Genomic DNA, 25891 nt, shown 5'->3' on the forward strand with positions numbered 1-25891 from the left:
CCAGGACATTATAACCTATATTAGAGGTAGTTACCAGCTAATTACACTTCAATGACCATGTAGTTACCTTGTATTTACTATACATTTCATGGATAACTACCGGGTATTTACCCATTCATTATTGATTTATGTATTATCAATGGATTGGTGCATGTTCCCCCGAGGGTGTAAATGACTCTATTGACCTTGTAATTAACCTCATAGTTACCATGTTTTACCTGGTAATTGGCAGGTACTTACCTTGTAGTACTTGCCCAGTAATTCTATTTCCTAAGTATTTACCCAATAAGTAAATACATTTTTACCTGGCTTTTACTCAGTAATTAAAGTGAAACTGGACTGTAAAAGAAAGCGTGTGTTGTTTCCATAATATTACATGGTAATTTTAGATTATGATTTGAACAATTGGCAAAACGTCTGATAATTACCTCCCCTTTACCCCGCAATTAGAAAGTTGGACCACACCCCCTCACATACCCCTTTTCCCCTTTTAGAATCATTTACACCCCTCGGGGGTACATGCACCAATCCATTGATAATACATAAATCAATAATGAATGGGTAAATACCCGGTAGTTATCCATGAAATGTATAGTAAATACAAGGTAACTACATGGTCATTGAAGTGTAATTAGCTGGTAACTACCTCAAATATAGGTTATACAGTTAATACGGCCCGAACCGTAACGTGCACCCAGGTGTGTTATACATCAAAATATGCTTCTCCATCCTGTGATTACGCGCATTACTTTTCTCTTTCAAAAGAGACGCTAGACGCCAAAATGCACGCTCCCCCTTCATCTGATTGGTCCATATTTGATAGTTCGCCAAAAGTCACCAAATTTTGCATTCAAGCCAGGCCTGGCGATACATTTGATATTTCATGGTTTGCATTAATGGGCGTGGCCTAACGGCTCAACAGCGCCCCCCGGAAAACTTTTCTCTGCCTTAACTTTTGAATGCTTTGACATAAAGACTCGATGGTGTCATTGGACTCTGTATTGAGTCCTTGACCATAATTGGTGAAACTTAGCCCCACCCCTTCTTCTGATTGGCTGTCCCTATTTTCTGCTATAACTTTTGAATGGTTTGACATAGAAAGTTGTGGGTGGTTTCATTTCTGATATGCTTATGCGGGCCGGTGGCCGTGAGTGGAGGTCCCGTTCATCGCTGCTTGAAGCTTTAATCAGTGTTTTAATTAAGAGTAATTGTAAAAGCTTTCTAATGCAACCATTCCCAAAATATGAGGCCAAAGCGATTCACAATGTTCTTTATTGTCAGTGTTTATTTGTATTAATTACTTACAAACATTTGGAGTTACAGGATACTCCTGGACACCAGTCATTAGTCCAACCTCTAAGCTTGTGGGAAAAGGGACTTTCATCCATATTACAAAGTATTTTTAAAATCTCCACATTGAAAATCTCAAACACTGACTCATTGACAAGAACATGAAGCAAGTGTGTGCAGCATCCCAGAATAATTAGCCAATCCCCTCTTCATTGGTTGTTTATTGTTGGTGGAAAAGAATACACAAATACACACCACTCAAAGAACTCATTATTACCACGACCTCATTCTTCTCAATACTTCACTTTTAGTGGCACATTAGAGTCAGAAGGTGGCACTGTTTCCTGCAGAGCTGGTTGATTAGTTGGAGCCGTCGTTGATTAGTTGGTGGTTTGTCCCCGCTGGGATCAGGGCGTGAGGCGTTTGGGGTTCAGGGCGTGAGGCGTTTGGGGTCCCGGGGGAACATGGACGTCTGACGGACGTTGTGGAGACCCAGGTACAGCATGCACACTCTCTCCAGGCCTGGGAACCAGCAAAGTTTACTCTAACTTTGTTTTGTTTTGCAAGACATTTGTAATCATTCTGACTGCACTCTGCTGTAAAAGTGGGAATAAAAATAATTTTGATAATAAAAAACACGTTAGTATTGCTTACCAATGCCTCCACCACCGTGTGGGGGAGCGCCATAGCGGAAGGAATCAATATATGACTTGATCTTCTCCAGATCTAGAGGATTTGAAGATAGGACAACAGTTATTAAGAAAGAAAAAAGGTAGCTTATAACTAGGGGTGGAACAATATATGGTGCCACGAGATTTCGCGATACAAAAACGTCACGATACGTGTCGTGGAGGTGACAAACTGTAGCTGATATTGGGTTATTAATATTAATCTATTGTGTTTACTAGTAACATCCTATTGGTGCAGCGGGATCACGTGACGACCTCGACCCGCGGACCAAAATCTGACTCCGCTCAGAAGAAACTAGTACCGTTTTGGTCCCGATCACGGGACTCTTGGGGTTTAGAGCTCCAAACTTTTACTTCTAAGGTGAGCATGAATCAATCTTTTTTATGATGTAAAGATTGTGTCGCCCCCAAAGGTGTGAGGATGAAACGATAACGGGTTCACCTTACGGCCTCAGGCTGGAGCAGGTGAAGCTCTGAGCTCTGTCATAGAGTTTGGGACTTTTCATAGTTTATTTATTTACTTTAATTTATGTATTTCATTTTAGTTGTTACATTTCTGGAAAAGAAAAAAGTCAAGTCATACATGAGAGAAACTATTCAGTTTGTGACAAAATATTATTACTTGTATGAAACTGAAGATTCATAATGCAAACCTGACATTTACTTTTAGTTCAGTTTGTGGAAAATCTGAGCGGTATCTGAGCGGTATCTGAGCGGTATCTGAGCGGTATGTGAGCGGTATGTGAGCGGTATGTGAGCGGTATCTGAGCGGTATCTGAGCGGTATCTGAGCGGTATCTGAGCGGTATCTGAGCGGTATCTGAGCGGTATCTGAGCGGTATCTGAGCGGTATGTGAGCGGTATCTGAGCGGTATCTGAGCGGTATGTGAGCGGTATCTGGTATGTGAGCGGTATGTGAGCGGTATGTGAGCGGTATGTGAGCGGTATGTGAGCGGTATCTGGTATGTGAGCGGTATCTGGTGTCTGGGCGGTATCTGAGCGGTATCTGAGCGGTATCTGAGCGGTATCTGAGCGGTATGCGAGCGGTATGTGAGCGGTATCTGGTATGTGAGCGGTGTGTGAGCGGTATCTGAGCGGTATGTGAGCGGTATCTGAGCAGTATCTGAGCGGTATGCGAGCGGTATCTGAGCGGTATGCGAGCGGTATGTGAGCGGTATCTGGTATGTGAGCGGTGTGTGAGCGGTATCTGAGCGGTATGTGAGCGGTATCTGAGCAGTATCTGAGCGGTATGCGAGCGGTATCTGAGCGGTATGCGAGCGGTATGCGAGCGGTATGCGAGCGGTATGCGAGCGGTATGCGAGCGGTATCTGAGCGGTATCTGAGCGGTATCTGAGCGGGATCTGAGCGGTATCTGGTATGTGAGCGGTATCTGATGTCTGGGCCGTGTCTGGGCGGTATCTGAGCGGTATCGGAGCGGTATGTGAGCGGTATCTGGTATCTGAGCGGTATGTGAGCGGTATGTGAGCGGTATGTGAGCGGTATCTGGTATCTGAGCGGTATCTGGTGTCTGGGCGGTATCTGAGCAGTATCTGGTATCTGAGCGGTATCTGGTATCTGAGCGGTATCTGGTGTCTGAGCGGTATCTGGTGTCTGGGCGGGATCTGAGCGGTATCTGAGCGGTATCTGGTATCTGAGCGGTATCTGGTGTCTGGGCGGGATCTGAGCGGTATCTGGTGTCTGGGCGGGATCTGAGCGGTATCTGGTGTCTGGGCGGGATCTGAGCGGTATCTGAGCGGTATCTGGTGTCTGGGCGGGATCTGAGCGTACCGATCTGGTGGTGGACGGCCCTCTCCGTCAGCAGCTGGGCATCATGGATCCTCTGAGCCCCAGACAGGATCTCCTCGCCCCTCATGAACATGTCGTAAGAATTGGAATATTTCTGTACAAATACAAACAAGCCTAAAGATCAGGTTATCCTCAAGTTGGTTCATGGACGGAAACAAACGTAAAAAAGAGATAAGGCGGCCAAATCTCAATACAACTAGAGCTTCAACATACAGATTGGACTAAAATACACTTGATTAAAGCAGCTCACAACTATTTAAAAGGCTTACAGTTTCCCAGGACATCATTTAGTTTTAAGTTTGAAAGTGTGTGTGTGTTGAATGGGTCAGCAGAAACTTACAGGATTGTTTGGATCAGGCATGGTGTAGAAAGGTCTAACGGCCAGTGGGTACTTATCCAGTACATAAAAGTCTGTATCATACTGGGAAAAAAAGAAAAACCATTCAGAAAAACAGTCAATAGCTAAATATTTGTTGAGCAGTGAAGTGAGTGCCAAAATGTGTAAGCAGGCCTAAAAAATAAAAGACTTCAATCAGCCCCCGAGCTGGTGGAAGTGGTTTCTGCTCGTGGTTTAGGTCAGATGTGAAGAGCCTTAAATCAGTGAGCTCTACCTTTACCTCTGTTACACATCTGGCAGGACTGCATCATTACACTGCCTTGGTGTTTGTCTTTTAATGCTTTAAAACAGGGGTCTGCGACCCCTAGGGGGCCACGGAGGTACTGCAGGGGGTCCTCCAACTTAATAAAGGCAATTTAGGCTAAATAATTTGTGAGAGTTAAAATATATATATATATATATTTCCTGTTAATGGAGTTTTCTCAATCAAATAAATAAATAAATATATATATATATATATATATATATATGTATATATATATATTTGATTGAGAAAACTCCATTAACAGGCAATAATAATCTACTTTTGACAATACTATTTAGTCTACAACTCTACATAAATGATTCCCATGAGTCATGTAACTAATGTCAACTTTAGAGCGGAAAAGCGAGCTAACTAGCTGTTTAAGAAAAGAAAATTAGTTGTGAAATTGACTTGTCTATTTCCTATTTAACGCTAGTTAGACCTGAAGGATAAATTAGTGACAATAAGGAAGCCTAAAGCTGGAGATTGTAACGTTCCAGCTCGGCCTAACGTTACTCCTTCCACGTCTGACGAGGACAAAGTTTCATCAACCGTAAACACATGTAGCTAATAACCCAGTCAGGAACTGGTTAATAAGGTGATAGAAGCAGAATAAAACACATTCAAAAGTTATTAGAAGCCAAGATTAAAACTTGACAAAATCAGAATTCCAGGCGAGGGTCCCTGCTCTGTTTCTCTCTCATCCAAGGGTCCCTGGGATAAGAAAGGTTGAAGACCCCTGCTTTGAAAGATTTCTTTAACTCAACGGTTTGAAGTGCTGATGCCGTTTCACACAGTGTGTATTCATCAAGCAACATTCATAGTGTGATAAATACTCCAGAACACTGGAACATACCTTTTCCTTGACGAGACGACCCAGCAGCTTCTCGTTTGGTGTACTAAAGAACACAAAAGCAAAAAAATGTATTTGCATATTACTGAATTCATCATACACCCATTCCAAGTCATTATCCTGTCAGTGCATTGATTGATTTATCTTCTACCACTTTAATTGCAGAGTGAAGCCCCTTCACATAGAGGGGGCCGAGCGCAGACGCCGCCGGCTTTCCCATTCATTAGTTTGTGCTGCCGCAGCGTTGCACCGCCTGCCTGCCCCAGTTCAACAGTTTTTAATTTCACCGTGCCGCGCTGTGACGACATCTCGGTGCGTCCAATAGGAGAGAAGGTGGTGGAGGGTGAAAAAAACGTGCAGGTTGTAGATCAGAGACGATCAAGATGGAGGAAAGAAGGACCTTGGCTGTGAGTCTGTGTGGGATACGAGACTGCAGGCCTATCGTCACCTCAATAAACAGGGACAAAAGTGCAGAAAAATCCCACAATTTGGACACACCAGATGTGTTTAAAAGTGGTACGAGCCTGTATTCCCCCAAATCCTGTCTTAAGAACTAAAGCCAGGGCTTTTAGATACATTTTTCAAACTGAATCAACAAGTACCGTATTTTCTGGACTATAAGCCACTACTTTTTTCATAGGTTTTCAACCCTGCGGTTTATACAAAGGTGCAGCTATTCTGTGGATTTTTCTTCCACCGCTCGGGGCGCTCTAACCGGAATTAGAATCAAAACTAATACAAAATAAATGCACAGAAGAATACACTACTTCTTCTTTAGCAGAAAGAAGTAGAAGCAGATTTCAAACAGATAAATAGATAAATAAATACCGGTTATTTTCTCTTGGTTCTGTCCAGTGTTAATCAGCAAAGTTGCTGCCGTGTTAAAAGACACTGTTAGGAAAGGATCTATTTAGGTACAAACATGAACATCATTTACAGTTCAGAATCCTTCTGTACATGTAGTAAATATCTAATCTAACAACAGAAATATCTGCGGCTGAAATATCTTTTTTTCTTTTTTTTTTAAATAAAGCGGATGCGGCTTGTATGCAGGTGCGGCTTATAGTCCAGAAAATACGGTATATGTGCGCGATGCGCGCCGTGCTCCGCGCGACCCGGTGCCCACCCGGCACAAACGGCGCTCTATGTGAAAGCAGCTTTACTGGGGTGATGTTTGAAAGCCGGGTGTTAAAGGTACTTGTGTTTTCAGTAAAGTAAAGCGTGTTTGTGATGTGCTGCTCTCGGACCTGAGGTCCTCCTCGTCCCCCATCTCCACCCCGGCCTCCCGCAGCATGGCCACGCCCTCGCTGAACTCCAGCCTCAGGGTCGGCTCCAGGAACCGGAACGGCTCGCTGGGGAACTGCTTGTTCACCGTCTGGATCTCCGTCTGGAAGCTCCACACAAACACACAATTTCTTATTTTCATTGCTGCAAGATTAGCATGAATACACATTTCTTTGAATAATAATACACATCTTGCTCTAAACTTAAAGCTAGTCTCAATTATAAAACATTTAATCTACAGGACTGTCTCAGAAAATTTGAATATTGTGATTTTCTTAAGAGCAGCTTAAGAAAACTCAAATATCCTATTTGAATATTGTGGGAATCTTAATCTTAAACTGTAAACCATAATCAGCAATATTAAAATATTAAAAGGCTTGCAATATTTCAGTTGATTTGTAATGAATCCAGAATGTATGACATTTTTGTTTTTTTAATTGCATTACAGAAAATAAAGAACTTTATCACAATATTCTAATTTTCTGAGACAGTCCTGTATTCATTCCAGTTCCGACAACACGAGTACAACCAGCACATCAACAGCTAGTATCTAAGCTTTTTGGATTTCCTCTCTCAGAGCCGTTTGTCTTAAGAAAAGGAGTCTGTTCACAGAAAAGACCATGTTTAGTATTCAAGTCCAATCAGTTTTCTTCAGATTCTAAATACATATATAGATGTGTTATATGTAGGTATGTATATGGATATATTGAGTTGTATTATACGTACAGTATTTATTTATTTATATCTCTGTTAATATATACTGATTTATAGTTATATGTAGATATGTCGATATATAGATTTATAGTAATTTTTATGTCTATAATTGGGGGTGAATATATGAACCAGTGTATATATAGAATATCTACTCTTATATAGTTATTCAAGTATATTGTTATACCATTCCCCTCCTTGAACCGCCACCTTACTGTGGTGGAGGGGTTTGTGTGCCCGAGTGATCCTAGGAGCTATGTTGTCGGGGGCACTTATGCCCCTGGTAGGGACTCCCATGGCAAACAGGTCCTGGGTGACGGGCCAGACTAAGAGCCAGACTAAGAGCGGTTCACAAAGCCACTATGAGAAGAACTAAATCAAGGAGCGTTACGTCGCCCAGATCGGCGTTACCGGGGCCGCGCCCTGGAGCCAGGCCTGGGGTTGGGGCTCGCTGGCGAGCGCCTGGTGGCCGGGTCTTTGCCCGTGGGACCCGGCCGGGCTCAGCCCGAAACGGCGACGCGGGTCCGCCGTCCCGTAGGCCCACCACCCGCAGGAAGGACCATGGCAGGCCGTCGCTATGTGGACTGGGTAGCAGTCGTGGCGGGGCCTCGACGCCCCAACCCCTGGACTAAAACCCTCTCAGTGGGGACATGGAATGTCACCTCGCTGGGGGGGAAGGAGCCGGAGCTTGTGCGTGAGGTTGAGAGATACCGGCTAGAGATAGTCGGGCTCACCTCCACACATAGCTTGGGCTCTGGAACCCAGCTCCTTGAAAGGGGCTGGACCCTCCACTACTCTGGAGTTGCCCAGGGTGAGAGGCGGCGGGCTGGTGTGGGCTTGGTTATAGCCCCTCAGCTCAGCCGCCATGTGTTGGAGTTCACCCCGGTGAACGAGAGGGTCGCTTCCCAGCGCCTTTGGGTCGGGAAAAGGTCTCTTACTGTTGTTTGTGCCTACGGGCCGAACGGCAGTGCGGAGTACCTGGCCTTCTTGGGGTCCCTGGGAGGGGTACTTGATAGTGCTTCAACTGGGGACTCCATTGTTCTACTGGGGGACTTCAACGCTCACGTGGGCAATGACAGTGATACCTGGAGAGGCGTGATTGGGAGGAACGGCCTCCCCGATCTGAACCCGAGCAGTGTTTTGTTGTTGGACTTCTGTGCTAGTCACAGTTTGTCCATCACGAACACCATGTTCAAACATAAGGGTGTCCATCAGTGAACGTGGCACCAGGACACCCTAGGCCGGAGGGCAATGATCGACTTTGTTGTCGTTTCATCTGACCATCGGCCGCATGTCTTGGACACTCGGGTGAAGAGAGGGGTTGAGCGTCCCGGTTGCGGAACACTGGACCAGCTCTATACCCTCCGCAGGGTGGTCGAGGGTTCATGGGAATTTGCCCAACCAGTCTACATGTGCTTTGTGGATCTGGAGAAGGCATTAGACCGTGTCCCTCGTGCCGTTCTGTGGAGGGTGCTGAGTGAGTATGGAGTCCGGGGCCCTCTACTAAGGGCTGTCCGGTCTCTGTATGATCGGAGCAGGAGTTTGGTTCGCATTGCCGGCAGTAAGTCAGATTTGTTCCCGGTGCATGTTGGACTCCGGCAGGGCTGCCCTTTGTCACCGGTCCTGTTCATAATTTTTATGGACAGGATTTCTAGGCGCAGCCAGGGGCCGGAGGGGTTCCGGTTTGGGAACCACAGGATTTTGTCTCTGCTTTTTGCGGATGACGTTGTCCTGTTGGCTTCATCGGACCGGGACCTTCAGCATGTGCTGGGGCGGTTTGCGGCCGAGTGTGACGCGGCAGGGATGAGAATCAGCACCTCCAAGACCGAGGCCATGGTTCTCCACCGGGAAAGGGTGGCGTGCCTTCTCCGGGTGGGTGGAGAAGTCCTGCCTCAGGTGGAGGAGTTCAAGTATCTCGGGATCTTGTTCATGAGTGAGGGAACGATGGAGCGGGAGATAGACAGACGGATCGGTGCAGCGTCCGCAGTTATGCGGTCGATGTACCGGACCGTCGTGGTGAAGAAGGAGCTGAGTCGAATTTTACCGGTCAATCTACGCACCTACCCTCACCTATGGTCATGAAATTTGGGTAGTGACCGAAAGGACAAGGTCGCGGATACAAGCGGCCGAGATGAGTTTCCTCCGCAGGGTGGCTGGACGCTCCCTTAGAGATGAGTTTCCTCCGCAGGGTGGCTGGACGCTCCCTTAGAGATGAGTTTCCTCCGCAGGGTGGCTGGACGCTCCCTTAGAGATGGGTGAGGAGTTCGGTCACCCGGGAGGAGCTCGGAGTCGAGCCGCTGCTCCTTCACATTGAGAGGAGTCAGCTGAGGTGGCTTGGGCATCTGTACCGGATGCCTCCTGGACGCCTCCCTAGGGAGGTGTTCCAGGCATGTCCCACCGGAAGGAGACCCCGGGGAAGACCCAGGACACGCTGGAGAGACTATGTCTCTCGGCTGGCCTGGGAACGCCTCGGACTCCCCTCGGAGGAGCTGGAGGAAGTGTCTGGGGTGAAGGAAGTCTGGGCATCCCTGCTGAGGCTGCTGCCCCCGCGACCCGGGAACGGATAAGCGGCGGACGATGGATGGATGGATGTTATACCATTGCTGTCTATTATATTGTAGTATTATAAACAACTGGATTCCAGACACCGAAATGTGGATTTGTGGTTCCCATTTTGTATCAGGTAATGTTGGATTTTTGGGTAGTTAACGTTAAACGGTCAAATCATAAAGTTCGGTGTCCTCATCACTTTAATTTCTACAAAAAATCCTGCCTTGAAGTCGGACCAAGCGTCAAGACTTTTGTAAGCCTTCAAGCTTTACTTCGTGTATTTCCCCGGCGTAGAAATTAAGTACATATAAATATCAGGAAACTGGATTGGTGTCCAAATATTAATGTCCATGGACCACTGGTTCTTGGTAACTGTACCAAATATTAATGTCCATGGACCACTGGTTCTTGGTAACTGTACCAAATATGAATGTCCATGGACCACTAGTTCTTGGTAACTGTACCAAATATTAATGTCCATGGACCACTGGTTCTTGGTAACTGTACCAAATATTAATGTCCATGGACCACTGGTTCTTGGTAACTGTACCAAATATTAATGTCTATGGACCACTGGTTCTTGGGGTAACTGTACCAAATATTAATGTCCATGGACCACTGGTTCTTGGGGTAACTGTTCCAAATAGTAATGTCCATGGACTACTGGTTCTTGGTAACTGTACCAAATATTAATGTCCATGGACCACTGGTTCTTTGTAACTGTACCAAATATTATTGCCCATGGTCCACTGGTTCTTGGGGTAACTGTACCAAATATTAATGTCCATGGACCACTGGTTCTTGGTAACTGTACCAAATATTAATGTCCATGGACCACTGGTTCTTGGTAACTGTACCAAATATTAATGTCCATGGACCACTGGTTCTTGGTAACTGTACCAAATATTAATGTCCATGGACCACTGGTTCTTGGGGTAACTGTACCAAATATTAATGTCCATGGACCACTGGTTCTTTGGGTAACTGTACCAAATATTAATGTCCATGGACCACTGGTTCTTGGGGTAACTGTACCAAATATTAATGTCCATGGACCACTGGTTCTTGGTAACTGTACCAAATATAATGTCCATGGACCACTGGTTCTTGGTAACTGTACCAAATATTAATCTCCATGGACCACTGGTTCTTGGTAACTGTACCAAATATTAATGTCCATGGACCACTGGTTCTTGGTAACTGTACCAAATATTAATGTCCATGGACCACTGGTTCTTGGTAACTGTACCAAATATTAATGTCCATGGACCACTGGTTCTTGGTAACTGTACCAAATATTAATGTCCATGGACCACTGGTTCTTGGTAACTGTACCAAATATTAATGTCCATGGTCCACTGGTTCTTGGGGTAACTGTACGGGTCACTGTCAAGTCCAACTGACGCTAATTTAAGCTGATAATCAGCTGTTATCCCGTCTTCTCCACTAGTTGCAGATGTTTTTACCACTCAGAGCAGTAAGGTCCAGGGGGGAAGAGACATCAATGCATTCCCTCAAATTGCATTTGTCATCTTAACTCCAGAAGGATTTGAGTGCAGATACACAGCAGCAATTTTTTAAAACAACAAAAGAATGTAGCCAGCTGAATAGTGTTGAGTTTGTTTGTGTGAACGGTGTGTGTATTACTTGTCTCTGAGTCCCTTGAAGATCTGCACCATGGTGTCGGTGATGGAGCTGATCACTTCATGGTAGTGGTAGTTGAAGGCCATCTCGATGTCCAGACCCACGAACTCCGTCAGGTGACGGTGGGTGTTGGAGTCCTCCGCCCGGAACACTGGAAACATTCACGGTTGAAAATCACTCTCAAAATAAAGTACGTTATATATATAGAATAAGAGAGTATTCCTAAATTCAAATGTGCTTAAATTCAGAGATTTAGTGGACCTTAAAACAGTGCAGTTTATGTTTAAAATCAACGATAAAACCCTTCCTGACAGCATTCAGAAGCTCTTCCAAAGCAGAGTTAGAAATATGAACTATGGGGAACATTTATATTTATATAAATTATTTATATTTATTTATTTATGCCAAAAATGATATATATTTTTTTGTATAACACTGACGATTTCCACCTGTACTTTGGGTCATTTGTGTTGTGGAAACTGAAAGGACCAATAAACTAAAATAAGAGTTTGTCAAGGGGCTTCATTGTTATTTTTCAACCTCAGGTAATGAGGTAACATCTCACGCTGAAGATAATTGAGTCTTAAACAAAAGGAAAACATTTATATTTCAGTTTTCGCATGCACGTATATAAACATTTAGCGTTGAACCTTCAACCAATTTCACCTAACTCCTTCAAACGCTTCAACAAGGTAGAAATGAATATTACACAACTCAACAATAATGGCATAATGATGGGTGAATGGGAAGATTTGTTTATATGTTCAGAAATGGGCAGCTAATTATATGTGTATGTATGTGTGTGTGTGTGTGTGTGTGTGTGTGTGTGTGTGTGTGTGTGTGTGTGTGTAAGTAGATATATACATAGATATAGAGCAGATTGAGTTACGGTAATACAGAGATAGTATGGTGTAAATAAGTATATTTATATAAATATTTATATGGGCATGTGTGTACAAATATATAGAAATATTCAACTATGTGTATGTATAGGTAAGTGTGAGAGTATAATCATAGTCATCGTTAGTTATTATAAATACGTGTTAATAAATGATTAGTGAATGTGAGTAGGATTAAATAAGTTTACACTTCTTCCTACTGCTTTTTGCACATGTAAATTAAGATATTAAGTGTTAAAGTATGAAATTATTTGCTTTTGTTTTCTTAATTGTTGTTTTTTACATGTACAAGATAAAATAAAATAAAAAAAAAGTGTTTGCACAAATGAATGGCTTTACGTTCTTTTGCTAGTGGCTATTATCAGTTACCGGTACTAGATTGTAAGTAAAGCCTTTTGATGATCCAGAGCAAATATACAACCTCAGTATGTCAGCGCATGATTGCTTTTTTATTTCATCATGGGTGAGAATCCTATAACAACTCTAAATGTGAGACATGTAGCAGTTGCAGATTGGCCGGGTTAACGTCCTACAGGCTCAAACCATGAAAGAGTTTGCTGAGTTAGTCAGAGGGGGGCAGTGTTTGCTCAGCTAACACCGAGCTCTGCAGGAACTCCAACAGTACAAGCCTTACAGTCAAGTCTAGACAAGTTAACAACCTTTGCAATACAACCTTATTGAATATGTGTATCTATCTTTATTAATATTAATATATACTGATTTATAGTTATATGTAGATATGTCGTTATATATAGATTTATAGTCATTTTTATGTATATAATTGGAGGTAAATAAATATGAACCAGTGTATATAGAATATCTACTCTTTATAGTTAATCAAGTATATTGTTATACCATTGCTGTCTATTGCTCTCTATTATATTGCCGTATTATAGTAAAGTAATGATAATGTAATACATTAGAATTACTTCTATTATTACATACATAGTAGCACAACTTAACGGGCATTTGTATATATATATACACACACACACACACACACACACACACACACACACACACACACACACACACACACACACACACACACACACACACACACACACACACACACAGGTATATAAAAAGAGAGATATAAGAGTTTCAATAAGCTTACTTATAAAACACCCATACCTACTTTAACCTACTTACCATACCTACTTTTTTTTTAAAACTTTTTTGTACTCTTTTTTTAATCATGCATGTTCGAAATAAAATCTTCAGATCCAATTCCAACCGTCATGTGCAGGTGTAATAAGTAAAACCCTCAGCTGGACCCACACAGAACACCTGGTCTAAACTCACCTGGACCCACACAGAACACCTGGTCTAAACTCACCTGGACCCACACAGAACACCTGGTCTAAACTCACCTGGACCCACACAGAACACCTGGTCTAAACTCACCTGGACCCACACAGAACACCTGGTCTAAACTCACCTGGACCCACACAGAACACCTGGTCTAAACTCACCTGGACCCACACAGAACACCTGGTCTAAACTCACCTGGACCCACACAGAACACCTGGTCTAAACTCACCTGGACCCACACAGAACACCTGGTCTAAACTCACCTGGGCCCACACAGAACACCTGGTCTAAACTCACCTGGACCCACACAGAACACCTGGTCTAAACTCACCTGGACCCACACAGAACACCTGGTCTAAACTCACCTGGACCCACACAGAACACCTGGTCTAAACTCACCTGGGCCCACACAGAACACCTGGTCTAAACTCACCTGGGCCCACACAGAACACCTGGTCTAAAGTCACCTGGGCCCACACAGAACACCTGGTCTAAACTCACCTGGACCCACACAGAACACCTGGTCTAAACTCACCTGGACCCACACAGAACACCTGGTTAAAGCTCACCTGGACCCACACAGAACACCTGGTTAACCCTCACCTGGGCCCACACAGAACACCTGGTCGAAGTCGGCGCAGATGCACATCTGCTTGTAGAGCTGGGGGGACTGGGCCAGGTACGCACTGGTCTTGAAGTAGGAGACCGTGAACACGTTAGCGCCTCCTTCACTGGCAGCTGGAAGAGGACAGGACAGAAGGAAAGGAGATGTTTACAACATCTACTAAACATCTACTTAGCATACTGCTAAATGACCATCAACAACAACTGGAAAGGAGTCTGACAAACAATTGGATTTAAAAGTTGACGTATCCCACCATATGTTGATGGGTATCATCCGTTTATCACATTTTATCAGCGTTTTCATACGGAGTATCTCATACATGGAACACAGTAGCAAATATCATACGAGACAAACCCACCCTCACCTCCTTCATTAAACACTGAAGAACAAGCTGCTACAGAACCAAGTCTGCACTCACGTTACATCTTAGTGTATTTTATTGTATGTTTGATCTTATATCTTAGTGTATTTTATTGTGTTTTCTTCTATTGTGTATTTATTACCGGTAGTGTATTTTACTGCTGTGTGTCATCATTTCTTGGACTGTATGTAATGTATGTGTGTGGAACCTTCTTTTACATCAACCAGGGACTAAAGGTGCAAATTAACCACTGGCTATAATCTAGCATATTTACATGAAAATGTTATTAATATGTACTATCCCTGGTTCTTTTCCTTTAAAAATAAAATACAAAAATATTTAGGGCTGGCACTGAAGTTTTACTACCTTCTAACAATGATGTTTCTAGTTCAGAAATGACATGTACCAAAGCTAAAATGATAACAGGTCATGAATGTGTTTAAAGAGGAATGAATATCTCTCAGTTATATAACAGACAGATGTTTCATAACACGTGTGGTTGAGGGAGTATTCTGGTACATGTGGTACGTCAGAAGGGTGGGGGGTCACAGCGTGTACTAACCGCACACCGCTGGTTCCCTGGGTGGTGCCACGCAGGAACATGTGGTTTAGCAGAAAGTAACAGTGTTGTTTGGACGTGCCGCCAAAACAGAAGCGCGCCACTTTTGAATCAGTTTTGAATTAGAGAAGTCACAATCATTGGCTCCTTCAAAAAAAAAAGGGGGAGTGATAGCGGCAAATGTTCCCATCACTTTTTCACACGGGGCCATGTAGGGTTGGATTTTTCTTTCCCCTTAATAATAATAATAATCTTAATTTAAAAACTGCATTTTGTTTGCTTGTGTTATATTTGTTTAATATTAAAATTTGTTTGATGATCTGACACATTTAAGTGTGACAAACATGCAAAAAAATAAGAAATCAGGAAGGGGGGGAAACACAACTGTACATACATATACACACACAAACAACACTATATTATAAACATACATACAGGCCACTTTATTAGGTACTGTCCAACTGCTTGTCAACACACATTTTTAATCAGCCAATCACATGGCAGCAACTCGATGCATGTAGACGTGTAGACGTGGTGAAGACGACCAGGATGAGGAGGAAAGTGGTTTAAGTTTAACCATGAACGCTGCTGTTGTTGGTGCCAGACGGGCTGGTCTGAGGATTTCACAAACTGCTGATCTAAACTTAAACTTTATTTATTTATATAGCACTCTTCATACAGGTAGAGTGCAACACAAAGTGCTTTACATTAAAAAGTAAAAAGAAACAATCTCCCTTGACCCCCCCACTCCCCGTACCCTCATTCATTTATTCACATTATGAGAAACAATTACCTATTTCCTACCATATATGTTACGACTAAGCTGAACATTTTTACTTGATGAATGGCCTCTTCTCATATTTATATTTATTTCATTCATATTTACAATAGCGTACAACAGAAAAAGACATTGTGGGTCTAATTCCAGGAGAGCCTCTCTAGAAGTGGAAGTAGGGAGTCTCATCAGAGAGCTGATAGAGCAAAACCGCCCGTGGAAAATCCTCTCATCTGACACCATTTCCACATGTTACCGTTTGCTTTCACACAATATACATAGCAGTATCTGTTTAGAAAAGTGTCTGAGAACATGAACTGAAATGTAATCTCGTGATTTGAATTTGTTGTGTACAAGCACCCGGACAGGAAGTGAGATTTCAACCCGTCCCATGATGAGTCACAGGCAGCTGGAGGGGACAGAACCTCCACTGAAACGGCTCAGCAGAACATTCTGTCTGCATCGGTTCTGCATGTGTATTCAGTCTTCCCTGAGTAGCTTTTACCTGAGATGATCTTGGGGGTCTGGATCTCCACGAAGCCCTTCTGGGTGAGGGTGTCTCTGAAGAGCTGGCACACCCCGGACTGCAGGCGGAACACGGCCTGGCTGGTGGTCGTCTGGGGCGGGAAACACAGAAATAACTATACATTATACAATCATCAAAGAAGTGGGAAACTACACTGACAGTTGAGGTTAAATAATGACCTGATTGTTCAATCATTCATTCAATTCTCAAAAGGGCAAGAGGACAATGTTAGCTGGACAAGCAGTTACAGACGCCTACTGGCTAAACCTCCCAGTTCTGTAAAGCTCCTTCACTATAGAGGGTCTGCATTGACGTCACTTCCCCCGTGGACCAGCCCCCTTACTGCACTGAGTGGTAAAACATCAGCAAAAACAGCTGCAACTAGTGGAGAAGACGGGATAACAGCTATTTATCAGCTTAAATTAAAAGGCAGTTGAACTTGACTGTGACCCGTACAGTTACCCCAAGAACCAGTGGTCCATGGACATTAATATTTGGTACAGTTACCCCAAGAACCAGTGGTCCATGGACATTAATATTTGGTACAGTTACCAAGAACCAGTGGTCCATGGACATTAATATTTGGTACAGTTACCCCAAGAACCAGTGGTCCATGGACATTAATATTTGGTACAGTTACCAAGAACCAGTGGTCCATGGACATTAATATTTGGTACAGTTACCAAGAACCAGTGGTCCATGGACATTAATATTTGGTACAGTTACCAAGAACCAGTGGTCCATGGACATTAATATTTGGTACAGTTACCAAGAACCAGTGGTCCATGGACATTAATATTTGGTACAGTTACCAAGAACCAGTGGTCCATGGACATTAATATTTGGTACAGTTACCAAGAACCAGTGGTCCATGGACATTAATATTTGGTACAGTTACCAAGAACCAGTGGTCCATGGACATTAATATTTGGTACAGTTACCAAGAACCAGTGGTCCATGGACATTTATATTTGACCACCAATCCAGTTTCCTGATATTTATATGTACTTAATTTCTACGTCGGGGAAATTCACGAAGCAAAGCTTGAAGATACAAAAGTCTTGACGCTTGGTCCGACTTCAAGGCAGGATTTGTTGGTGAAATTAAAGTGATGAGGACACTGAACTTTATGATTTGACCGTTTAACGTTAGCTACCCAAAAATCCAACATTACCTGATATAAAATGGGAACCAAAAATCCACATTTCAGTGTCTGGAATCCAGTTGTTTCTGTGAATTGCAGCGATCCATTTGTCTCTCTTAAGCTTATTTTTCGGCAGTCTGTAAAACCATAACTCCGATTTCTTACTAAAGATCGCAGAACAGTTCTTTCCCATTTTAGATGTTTTCCAGTTGCTCAAACTGAAAGTTTACGCTGACACTCAGTCTTTCCGACACTCAGTCTTTCCGACACTCAGTCTTTCCGACACTCAGTCGCATCTGCGACGTCATGAACATTCCCTCTATACCGGTCTTATGGCTAGAATCCGATGTTTTACCTAAATGTATGTGGTTATTCACATTGTCATCTTAATGTGACCGTCATCACTCCAGTGTGAGCGGTACTCGGTCCTGGAGTGACACACGTGAGGAAAACGCAGCGGCCTTTACAGGAGGAAATATAGACACTTCGCATGTTTGTCTAGCAGTTTGGAAATATTTGCACGGACGGAACCAACAGAATTATGCCCAACTTATGGAGGAAAGGAGGAGAAGGAGATGAAAATGAGAGAAAGATGAGAGCAAAAATGTTAACAATGGCCTTTTGAGCGGCATCTGCTGCTACATCCGTACAGAGGTGTGTGACATCAAAGCTGAATGAAATCTGTGAGCTTTGGGGGAGTCAGTAAAAGGAAACACTACAGACACACACACCTTAACTGTCATGCATCATAGCACAAACCTGCTCCAAAACGCTCAAGAACTAACTCAACTGTTAGGCAACAGATCACACTGAAACGTTAGGAAACACCCTAAAATCCCATGACTCATCTCAAAAGGTCACATGATTTTTACAGTTTACTGGCCTCTAACTACAGTTATTTCATTTATTGTAAAAACAGAACTTGGTTCCTCTTGACTGACTGCTGGAGAAAGGAAAAGTGATCATGTTTAAGCATCTCAACGTTGGTGTTGTGCATCAATGCTCTACCTGAAGTCTCTAAATATTGCACAAAACTAAGTCATGAAAAATACAAAAACTTCCCTGATCAAAACCACTTTCACTAACACCTTTGCAGAAGCTGTGAGCCACAACATCAGTGATTCACTTGCTTCTCTGTACATTCGTTGTGCGGTGGCCCGTGTCAAAGCTGGGAGAATCTATTTCAACAAGTCTAAGTAAGAACATTGAGAACTTTGAGAGCACTTCCTGTTAGCGGCACATGTGCAGCGAGGAGGTGGGGTGTGCACGGGCGTGTGCATGGGCACTAACAGGTGGCATCCTGAAACTGGCATCTCTTTGACGGTCTGGCCCAGAGATGAGAGAACTAACTGCACTGTGTGTCTGAAAGCCGGATTTCAGACTGTGGCTTCGTGTGTTTCCCCACAATGCACTGCACAATGTCTATATTCCATCTATTTATAAATATAAAATCTTAAAACCTTGAGTCATTGTCCAAATACAGTGGATGCAACACTTTATAAAATTGAAGGTTTTTAAAATATGAAGACAGAAACACCACCACAAATGTCAGATTTTGTAAAATTCATGCAACCTTAATTTTCTCTGGATTTTTTCCAGGAAAAAATATGAGTAGGGACATTTTAAGTATACAAACTTACAACGCCGTAGCTGCACAAGTCTGCACACCCTTTCAGTCCGTTCTAGCTCGTTATTTTGTCTAATTCTACATTAGGCCTGTTGGTAAATGGCACCTGCAAGCCATTAAAGTCATTCTGATTAAAACCAAGTCAGCTGTTGCTGTCGTATCGGCTTCAATGTTTGGGATTTCATTCTGCCGAGAGCCGTGGTTTACAAAGAGCTGCCAAAGAAACTGCAAGAGCGATATAAAAGAATATCCAAAGGCCCTGAACTTACCAGGGAACACAATCAAAATCTCATCAATAAGTGGAGAAAATGTGGCACCATACACGCTTGGAGCAGAGATCAAGACAAGCTCCGGAGTGGAGGAGAGGATGCCGAAGAAAACCCCCCAACCTATTAGCCAGGCTACCTAAAGATGACAGCAACACTCGGGCCACGTTTGCACAGAGCCGGGTACATACTTATTCACAAAGACTTGACGTAATAAACGCAAAATGTGCTTTCGCATAGTCAAGAGGGGTCTCCAGATTTACGCAGTCAAGGTTTTTTAATCTTAATTAAAGATATCCCCAATAAATATTACATTTTTGTCTGGATTTCTGTTTGTTGGAATATTGCATTAAATATGTAGTAAGTCTGACATTTATGTTGTTATTTTAGTCTTTTTATCCTAAATATCTGCAGTTTCATAAGAGTCATACACTCTTTCTAGCCCAGGGGTCGGCAACCCGCGGCTCTTTAGCGCCGCCCTAGTGGCTCCTGGATCTTTTTCAACAATGTTTGACCTTTTTTTTCTCTTTATTTCCTTTCCTTTTTAATCTCGACATATCGACTTTTTTCCTCAAAATTTGGATTTTTTTTTCTCAACATTTCGACTTTTTTCTCGACATTTCGACTTTTTTCTCGAAATTTCGACTATTTCGACATAATGAAAATGAAATGAAAAAAAAAATCTTCCCCCAGTTCTAACTAATATAGAAACATGCAGCATGTGTTGCCTTCATTCTAAGGCTGATACAAGACTTTGAATTTTTTGCGGTTCCAGACATATTAGTTTTTTGTGTTTTTGGTCCAATAAGGCTCTAAAACATGTCGAGTCTCCGACCCCTGGTCTGGCTACTGTACTTCAGGACCTGACACGACTCTGGGATCCACTTACCCTGAGATCAATAACTCTGTTGTCCAGCTTGGTGTCCTGGTTCACGGTGGCTCGGCCTTCCTGAGGGAAAACAAACGCATGATCACAAACAAACCCAACACTCAACAGTACTGAGATGAGAACCGGATGTTCTGGATGAGCGTCTGTGGCTCAGTGATGTGGGAGGGCCGACACCGTTTCTCTAAACTCATTAAGCAGCAAATGCACAAAAATGTGTTTTCTGCTATTTTTTTTACATGTAAACAAGGTACTGAGAGCTTTATTATCAACTTGTAAAAACCCACAGGAGTCACTTCTGCACAACGGCTTGAACGGGGAGAAAAAAGGAAAAAGAATGAAAGGAAAGAGTAAATGTTTCAGCGCTGAACGGATCGCTGCTTCCAGGGTCAGGGATGTCAGGCTTCCTCACAGGATCCGCTGGGGTTTCACAAAATAGCCTGCAGAGCCACATCCTGCTCTGAACAGCCCTGTGAAGATGGAGAGAATGCTAGGGGGGCAGTAACAGACACTCCCGGTCAGTCCCGGGACTCCAGGGGCCGCAGGTGCGGCTGCAGGTGGAACTCTGCTCTGATAAACGTCTACAGAAACACCTGGGGCTCCGCTGCAGAGCTCAGTTACAGAGAAGCATGTTCACTAATGCTGCAACATCTACTACATACTCATCTGTTCAGTCCAAGTTATATTATTTTTACGATGGATCTCTTGTTGATAAAGTTGACACATTCAAATATCTTGGACTTTGGATTGACCCCGAACTTTAACCATTGATTATACTGTTAAAAAAGCTTCGCTTTACCGTTCAATCAACTGTTTCACACTTCCTGTCAGAAAAAGGTACATTTCTCTACTCATACTACCAACTGTTGAATATGCAGATATTGTTTATCAAAATACTCAGTGGTGTAAAGTAACGAAGTACAAGTACTTCGTTATTGTACTTAAGATTTTTGAGAATTTGTACTTTTATTGATACTTTCATTTTTCTGTACTTTTACTTTTACTTCGTTACATTTTCAAGGAAAAAAATCTTACTTTTAATCCGCTATATTTAAAATTGGACACGTCGTTACTCGCTACAAATTAAAGAACAGCAGAGTGGGGGCTGATTTATGGTTCCGCGTTACACCGGCGCAGAGCTACGGCGTAGGGTACGCGGCGACGCACACCTTACGCCGTAGCCTACGCCGTAAGGTGTGCGTCGATTTAACGCGGAACCATAAGGCGGACGAGAAGGAAGGGGGGCGCGTGAATATACCGAGAAGGAGCCGCAGCTCCCGGGAGAGTTGCGCCGCAGAGGCGGGCTGGACGGCCGGAGGAACCGCCGTCGCGTCGAGTACCGAGGAGGACTGAAGCCTGAATTATGGTTCCGCGTTAAATCGACGCAGAGCTTCGCCGTAGGGTACGTTGGTGTAACGCGGAACCATAAATCAGCCTTGAGCGGCAGCCGACGCGTGTCCATGCGCACCATTCTTTGATTCCACCCCTTCTAAGGTGGTTTTGGCATTTAAAAGTTCAAAAGTCTCATCCTTTATCAGCTGGGGTTCTTAATGTTGTCACTGCATATACAGGCTGGGGGTGGACCTGTCAGCGGGCTGGGGGTGGACCTGTCAGCGGGGCCACTGGGGTACAGCAGCAGTGATGAGCAAAGGGAGAAATTAAAATGGGGTAATGGAAACAAACGCTAAAGGGGTCAGAATAATATCACCATTATTTAGAGTTGTAAGCAAATTCTTGGATTCTTCATTTCTTTGCAATCCTTTTGAAAATAATTTTGTACTTTGAATTTTGTACTTTGTACTTTTTACTTTGTACTTTTTACTTTTGTACTTAAGTACATTTTACACCATGTACTTTTGGTACTTTATTATATTTAAGTTGAGGTACTTTTATACTTTTACTTAAGTAATTTTCTTAATGGGTACTTTTTACTTTTACTTAAGTAATTTTCAAGCAGAAAATTTGTACTTTTACTTAAGTACAATATTTTTGTACTTTTTCTCCACCTCTGTATACTCCAGATCCCCATCTTAAACCTCTGACTGTATTATTTAATTCATTCTGTAGATTTGTGTTACGTTGTCCTTTCAGAACATCATTGTTTTATGTTTGATTCATTCAACTGGTTTCAACCCAAATCTAGAGTCAGTTTCACCGGCTTCACTTCCTTTTTAAATGTGTTTATTTTCACTGTCCTCCATATCTAAAAGAACTCATGATTCTATATAACTCTCCATACTCACTCAGACATAGGAATTTTCCTTTTTTCTTCCTAGAATTTTAAGAGGTTGGTAAAAGATCATTTTATTTTAAAGCTCCATCAGATTGGAATAATCTTCCTCTCTTTTTGCGTTCTATTACCTCTTTTAATTGTTTTAAGTTGGCATACTCTCATCTTAAACAAATTGCATGTGTTTTTAATTTATTTATGTATTTTTTGTCCTTTTTTCTATCTATTTATTCATTTTCAAATGTTTTCTCTCTGTTATGTTACATGTATCTCATTGTTTCGGTTATTCCATTAGTCTACTTTTACTAGACTCATGTGTGTAGGGTTGTGTGTGGGAGGGTGAGCAAGATGTCTGTGTGTGTTTTATGTGTTGTATGTCTAAACTGTAATGTGATATATTGTAATCTTGTATGTTTTCTTGGGACCCCTTGAAAATGAGATGTTACATCTCAAGGGGCTAAACTTTAATACATTCTACAAATGATATACATACGTACATATCATTTCATTCTAAATATGGCTAAACCAAAGTCAGATGGGACAGACTGGCCAGCTGCAACCCTTAACAAGATATATTTCAGGTAGGTTTGGATTCATTAACTGCATCCATTGTCCATTATGAATCAACAGTAACAAGACAAAAAAGGCTGCATTTATAGTGGCAATGCTGACATTACAGCTTAGATGAAACTGTCTCTGCAAGACAAAGTTGCACTGATTATGAGCACCTTAAGTTCATTTACTTTAAGGCACTGATCTGCACTGATAAACTTAAACAATCCCACATTTCACCAAGCCATTCTGTGTGTAGCATGGAAAAGGAATGACTCATTAAATGCATCATTGTTGCATCAAATCATTATATTTTTAAAGACCCCACATCCCCGTCTGCTGACCCTATTGACCAGTGCTAATATCACCATTCACATCGAGAAAGGAGAATCAAAGTCATTAGATTGCGTTATTTGATTTTTGAGTCTACCAAAAACAGATCTCCATTTTCATTGATATTCAGACCAAACAACAGTTAAGCTTTAACTATTTTATTGTTATTCCATTTTTAAAAAGAACAACAAAAACAACTGAAAATCCTAAACATCTATGCAACAGACTGAATACAGCGACGTCTATCCTTGTAGTGTTTTATATAGCCAGGTCTGAAGCAGAGACCAGTTTCTTTGGTGAGCTGTTTTTTTGCATAATGGGTCCTTAAACTTAAATGCTCAACATTTTTTACATTCATTGTCAACTACAGTTCATTGTTTCACTGAAAACAATGAATTAATCGATATGCATCAAATTAGAAGCAAGAGAAACAGTGAAGTTCTCACCTCGTCTCCGTCTCCGTCAGGCCTGACAGCGTCCTCCAGCTGGAGGGGGAGACGAGCCTCGGCCTGGCTGATGACGAAGATCTGACCACAAACAAACATTACAGTTAGTAGCAGCAAACCAGCAATGACTACGTTTACATGCAGTCAAAATTCGAGTTATCCCCGTTTCCATGGTAATTAATCATTCAGGATATCTGGATCAAACCAGCGACGCACGGAGAACATCATGACACAATTCCCCTCATTTCCACTTGTTCTTCCTGTATCCAAATTCAAAACAAATGCTGCTTTGCGCAACTTTTCTCTCACCTTCTTGTAAATCTTCTATCCCGGTACTTTCTACCGTCTACAAATGCAGAAATGTTCATATCCTTCATTACATTTATGAAGTGTTTAGTCTCCTCCTGGTCTTGTTTCTCCGTGTTTATAAGAACTTCCTGGACTCAAAAGACCAGGATTCCTTGTGAACAGAGCATGTGCAGAAAACAGATTCCTGTTCCGTTTGATGGGGATATTCCGTTTGGCGTTTACATGACCCAATATTCAGGTTTTAAAAGGAGTAACCCAGGGCTCATATTCGGGTTTTTAAAAACCTGAATATGAGCAAATTCTGGTTATTCAAAGGGGTTATTGGTGTTTACATGGCCGTGCACATCAAGTCAAGGCAGAGACCAGAACTTCATCTGTTAAACCTTCCTGTGTATCAAATACAACCGACTCCAACTTCTGTTCAGCAGAATAATAATCATGTTCACGTGTTGTTTCTCATTGGTTGTTTGTTTAGTAACAGAAATGTGTGGTGAAATTGGATTGCCTTATATCAAAATAAGAGTCAGACATTTATTTCCCACCTGTTTGGAACCTGTCAACAAATATAAATGTTATGCACGAATATATTCAATCAGCTGCTGATAATTATGTTCCATCTCCAATGAAATGCTGAACAGAAGATTTCAATATTAGAGTTTTGATCCACTTCCATGTCTCCTGTGTGTATCTTTTAGAGAGGTGTATGAATCATGGATGCCCAAGTGTGCTACTGTATGGACTGGCAGCCAAAAGAAAAAGAAAAAAAAAAGAATCCAATTTATGGCGCTTTTCCTCTAGTACCTACTCAGCCCGACTCAACTTTGTGCTTCTCCACTACGGGTGGAGGAGTGGAGTAGATACTTCTTCTGTAACTATTCTGTCGAGGTTGTAAGCTGCTGAGTCGGCTGTATCTGACATCATCACACTACAGGACACTGATTGGTCGGGGGGTTGGAGTCAGACGTCTGAGTCAGGAGGAGGAAATCAGAGAAAGAGACTCTGACGGATTCTGGTTCATTTTATTCCACCAGCAACGGCAGCAAAAGTCTGTTTCTGATCCAACTCTGAGGGTCAGATGTTCATAAACCTGGTGCTGAGGAGAGAATTAAAAAGGGATCTAGACGGACATAAGGAACAACCAGATCTACCAGGAGCTCTGTCTCTTCATAGCTGCTCACGGCTCCAGCTGACTTTTCAGCAGCGCCGAGACAAACTAAATTAAAAAAAAAGCATCGCTGCTTGAACCTTCTTTCACTCTCATGTTTTAACTTGATATCAAACACAAGTCACAGACCCAGCAGCACATCTATCATCTCCTCCAGGTTCTACATCTTTAGTGTTGTTGTCTTCTTCGTTTAGATACACAATCAAACACGTCACAGCAGCTTCTCCAACCTCCTACTTCTGATCTGGGTGTTGAAAACAATCGAGGGCGAGTGGAGGCGAGACGAGTAGGTACTAGTGGAAAAGCTCCATTAGTGTGTGTTTCTATGACTGCGTTTCCACGCATCAATAACTCTTTTAAAACACGAATATTGGCAATAACCCGAATTTGCACGGCCATGTAAACAC

At 42.6% G+C, this 25891-nt stretch overlaps 1 protein-coding gene across 2 annotated transcripts in view; it reads right to left on the reverse strand.

Annotated features, from left to right (window-relative positions):
- Positions 1 to 1256: 1256 nt before the first annotated feature.
- The window catches only part of dars1 (aspartyl-tRNA synthetase 1), a 224527-nt gene continuing 199892 nt past the window's right edge, over positions 1257 to 25891 (reverse strand). For both annotated transcript variants that reach the window (XM_061724316.1, XM_061724315.1), the window contains 11 exons: positions 24011 to 24091; positions 20453 to 20512; positions 16506 to 16617; positions 14284 to 14418; positions 11471 to 11618; positions 6526 to 6672; positions 5282 to 5324; positions 4125 to 4205; positions 3767 to 3878; positions 1945 to 2016; positions 1257 to 1812 (listed from right to left, as the gene is read on the reverse strand). In XM_061724316.1, coding sequence (XP_061580300.1) covers positions 1721 to 1812; positions 1945 to 2016; positions 3767 to 3878; positions 4125 to 4205; positions 5282 to 5324; positions 6526 to 6672; positions 11471 to 11618; positions 14284 to 14418; positions 16506 to 16617; positions 20453 to 20512; positions 24011 to 24091 — 1083 coding nt within the window. In that variant the 3' untranslated portion in view covers positions 1257 to 1720. The remainder of the gene's footprint in view (positions 1813 to 1944; positions 2017 to 3766; positions 3879 to 4124; positions 4206 to 5281; positions 5325 to 6525; positions 6673 to 11470; positions 11619 to 14283; positions 14419 to 16505; positions 16618 to 20452; positions 20513 to 24010; positions 24092 to 25891) is intronic.

This window comes from Cololabis saira, chromosome 6, assembly GCF_033807715.1.
Source record: "Cololabis saira isolate AMF1-May2022 chromosome 6, fColSai1.1, whole genome shotgun sequence".
NCBI lineage: Eukaryota > Metazoa > Chordata > Actinopteri > Beloniformes > Belonidae > Cololabis > Cololabis saira.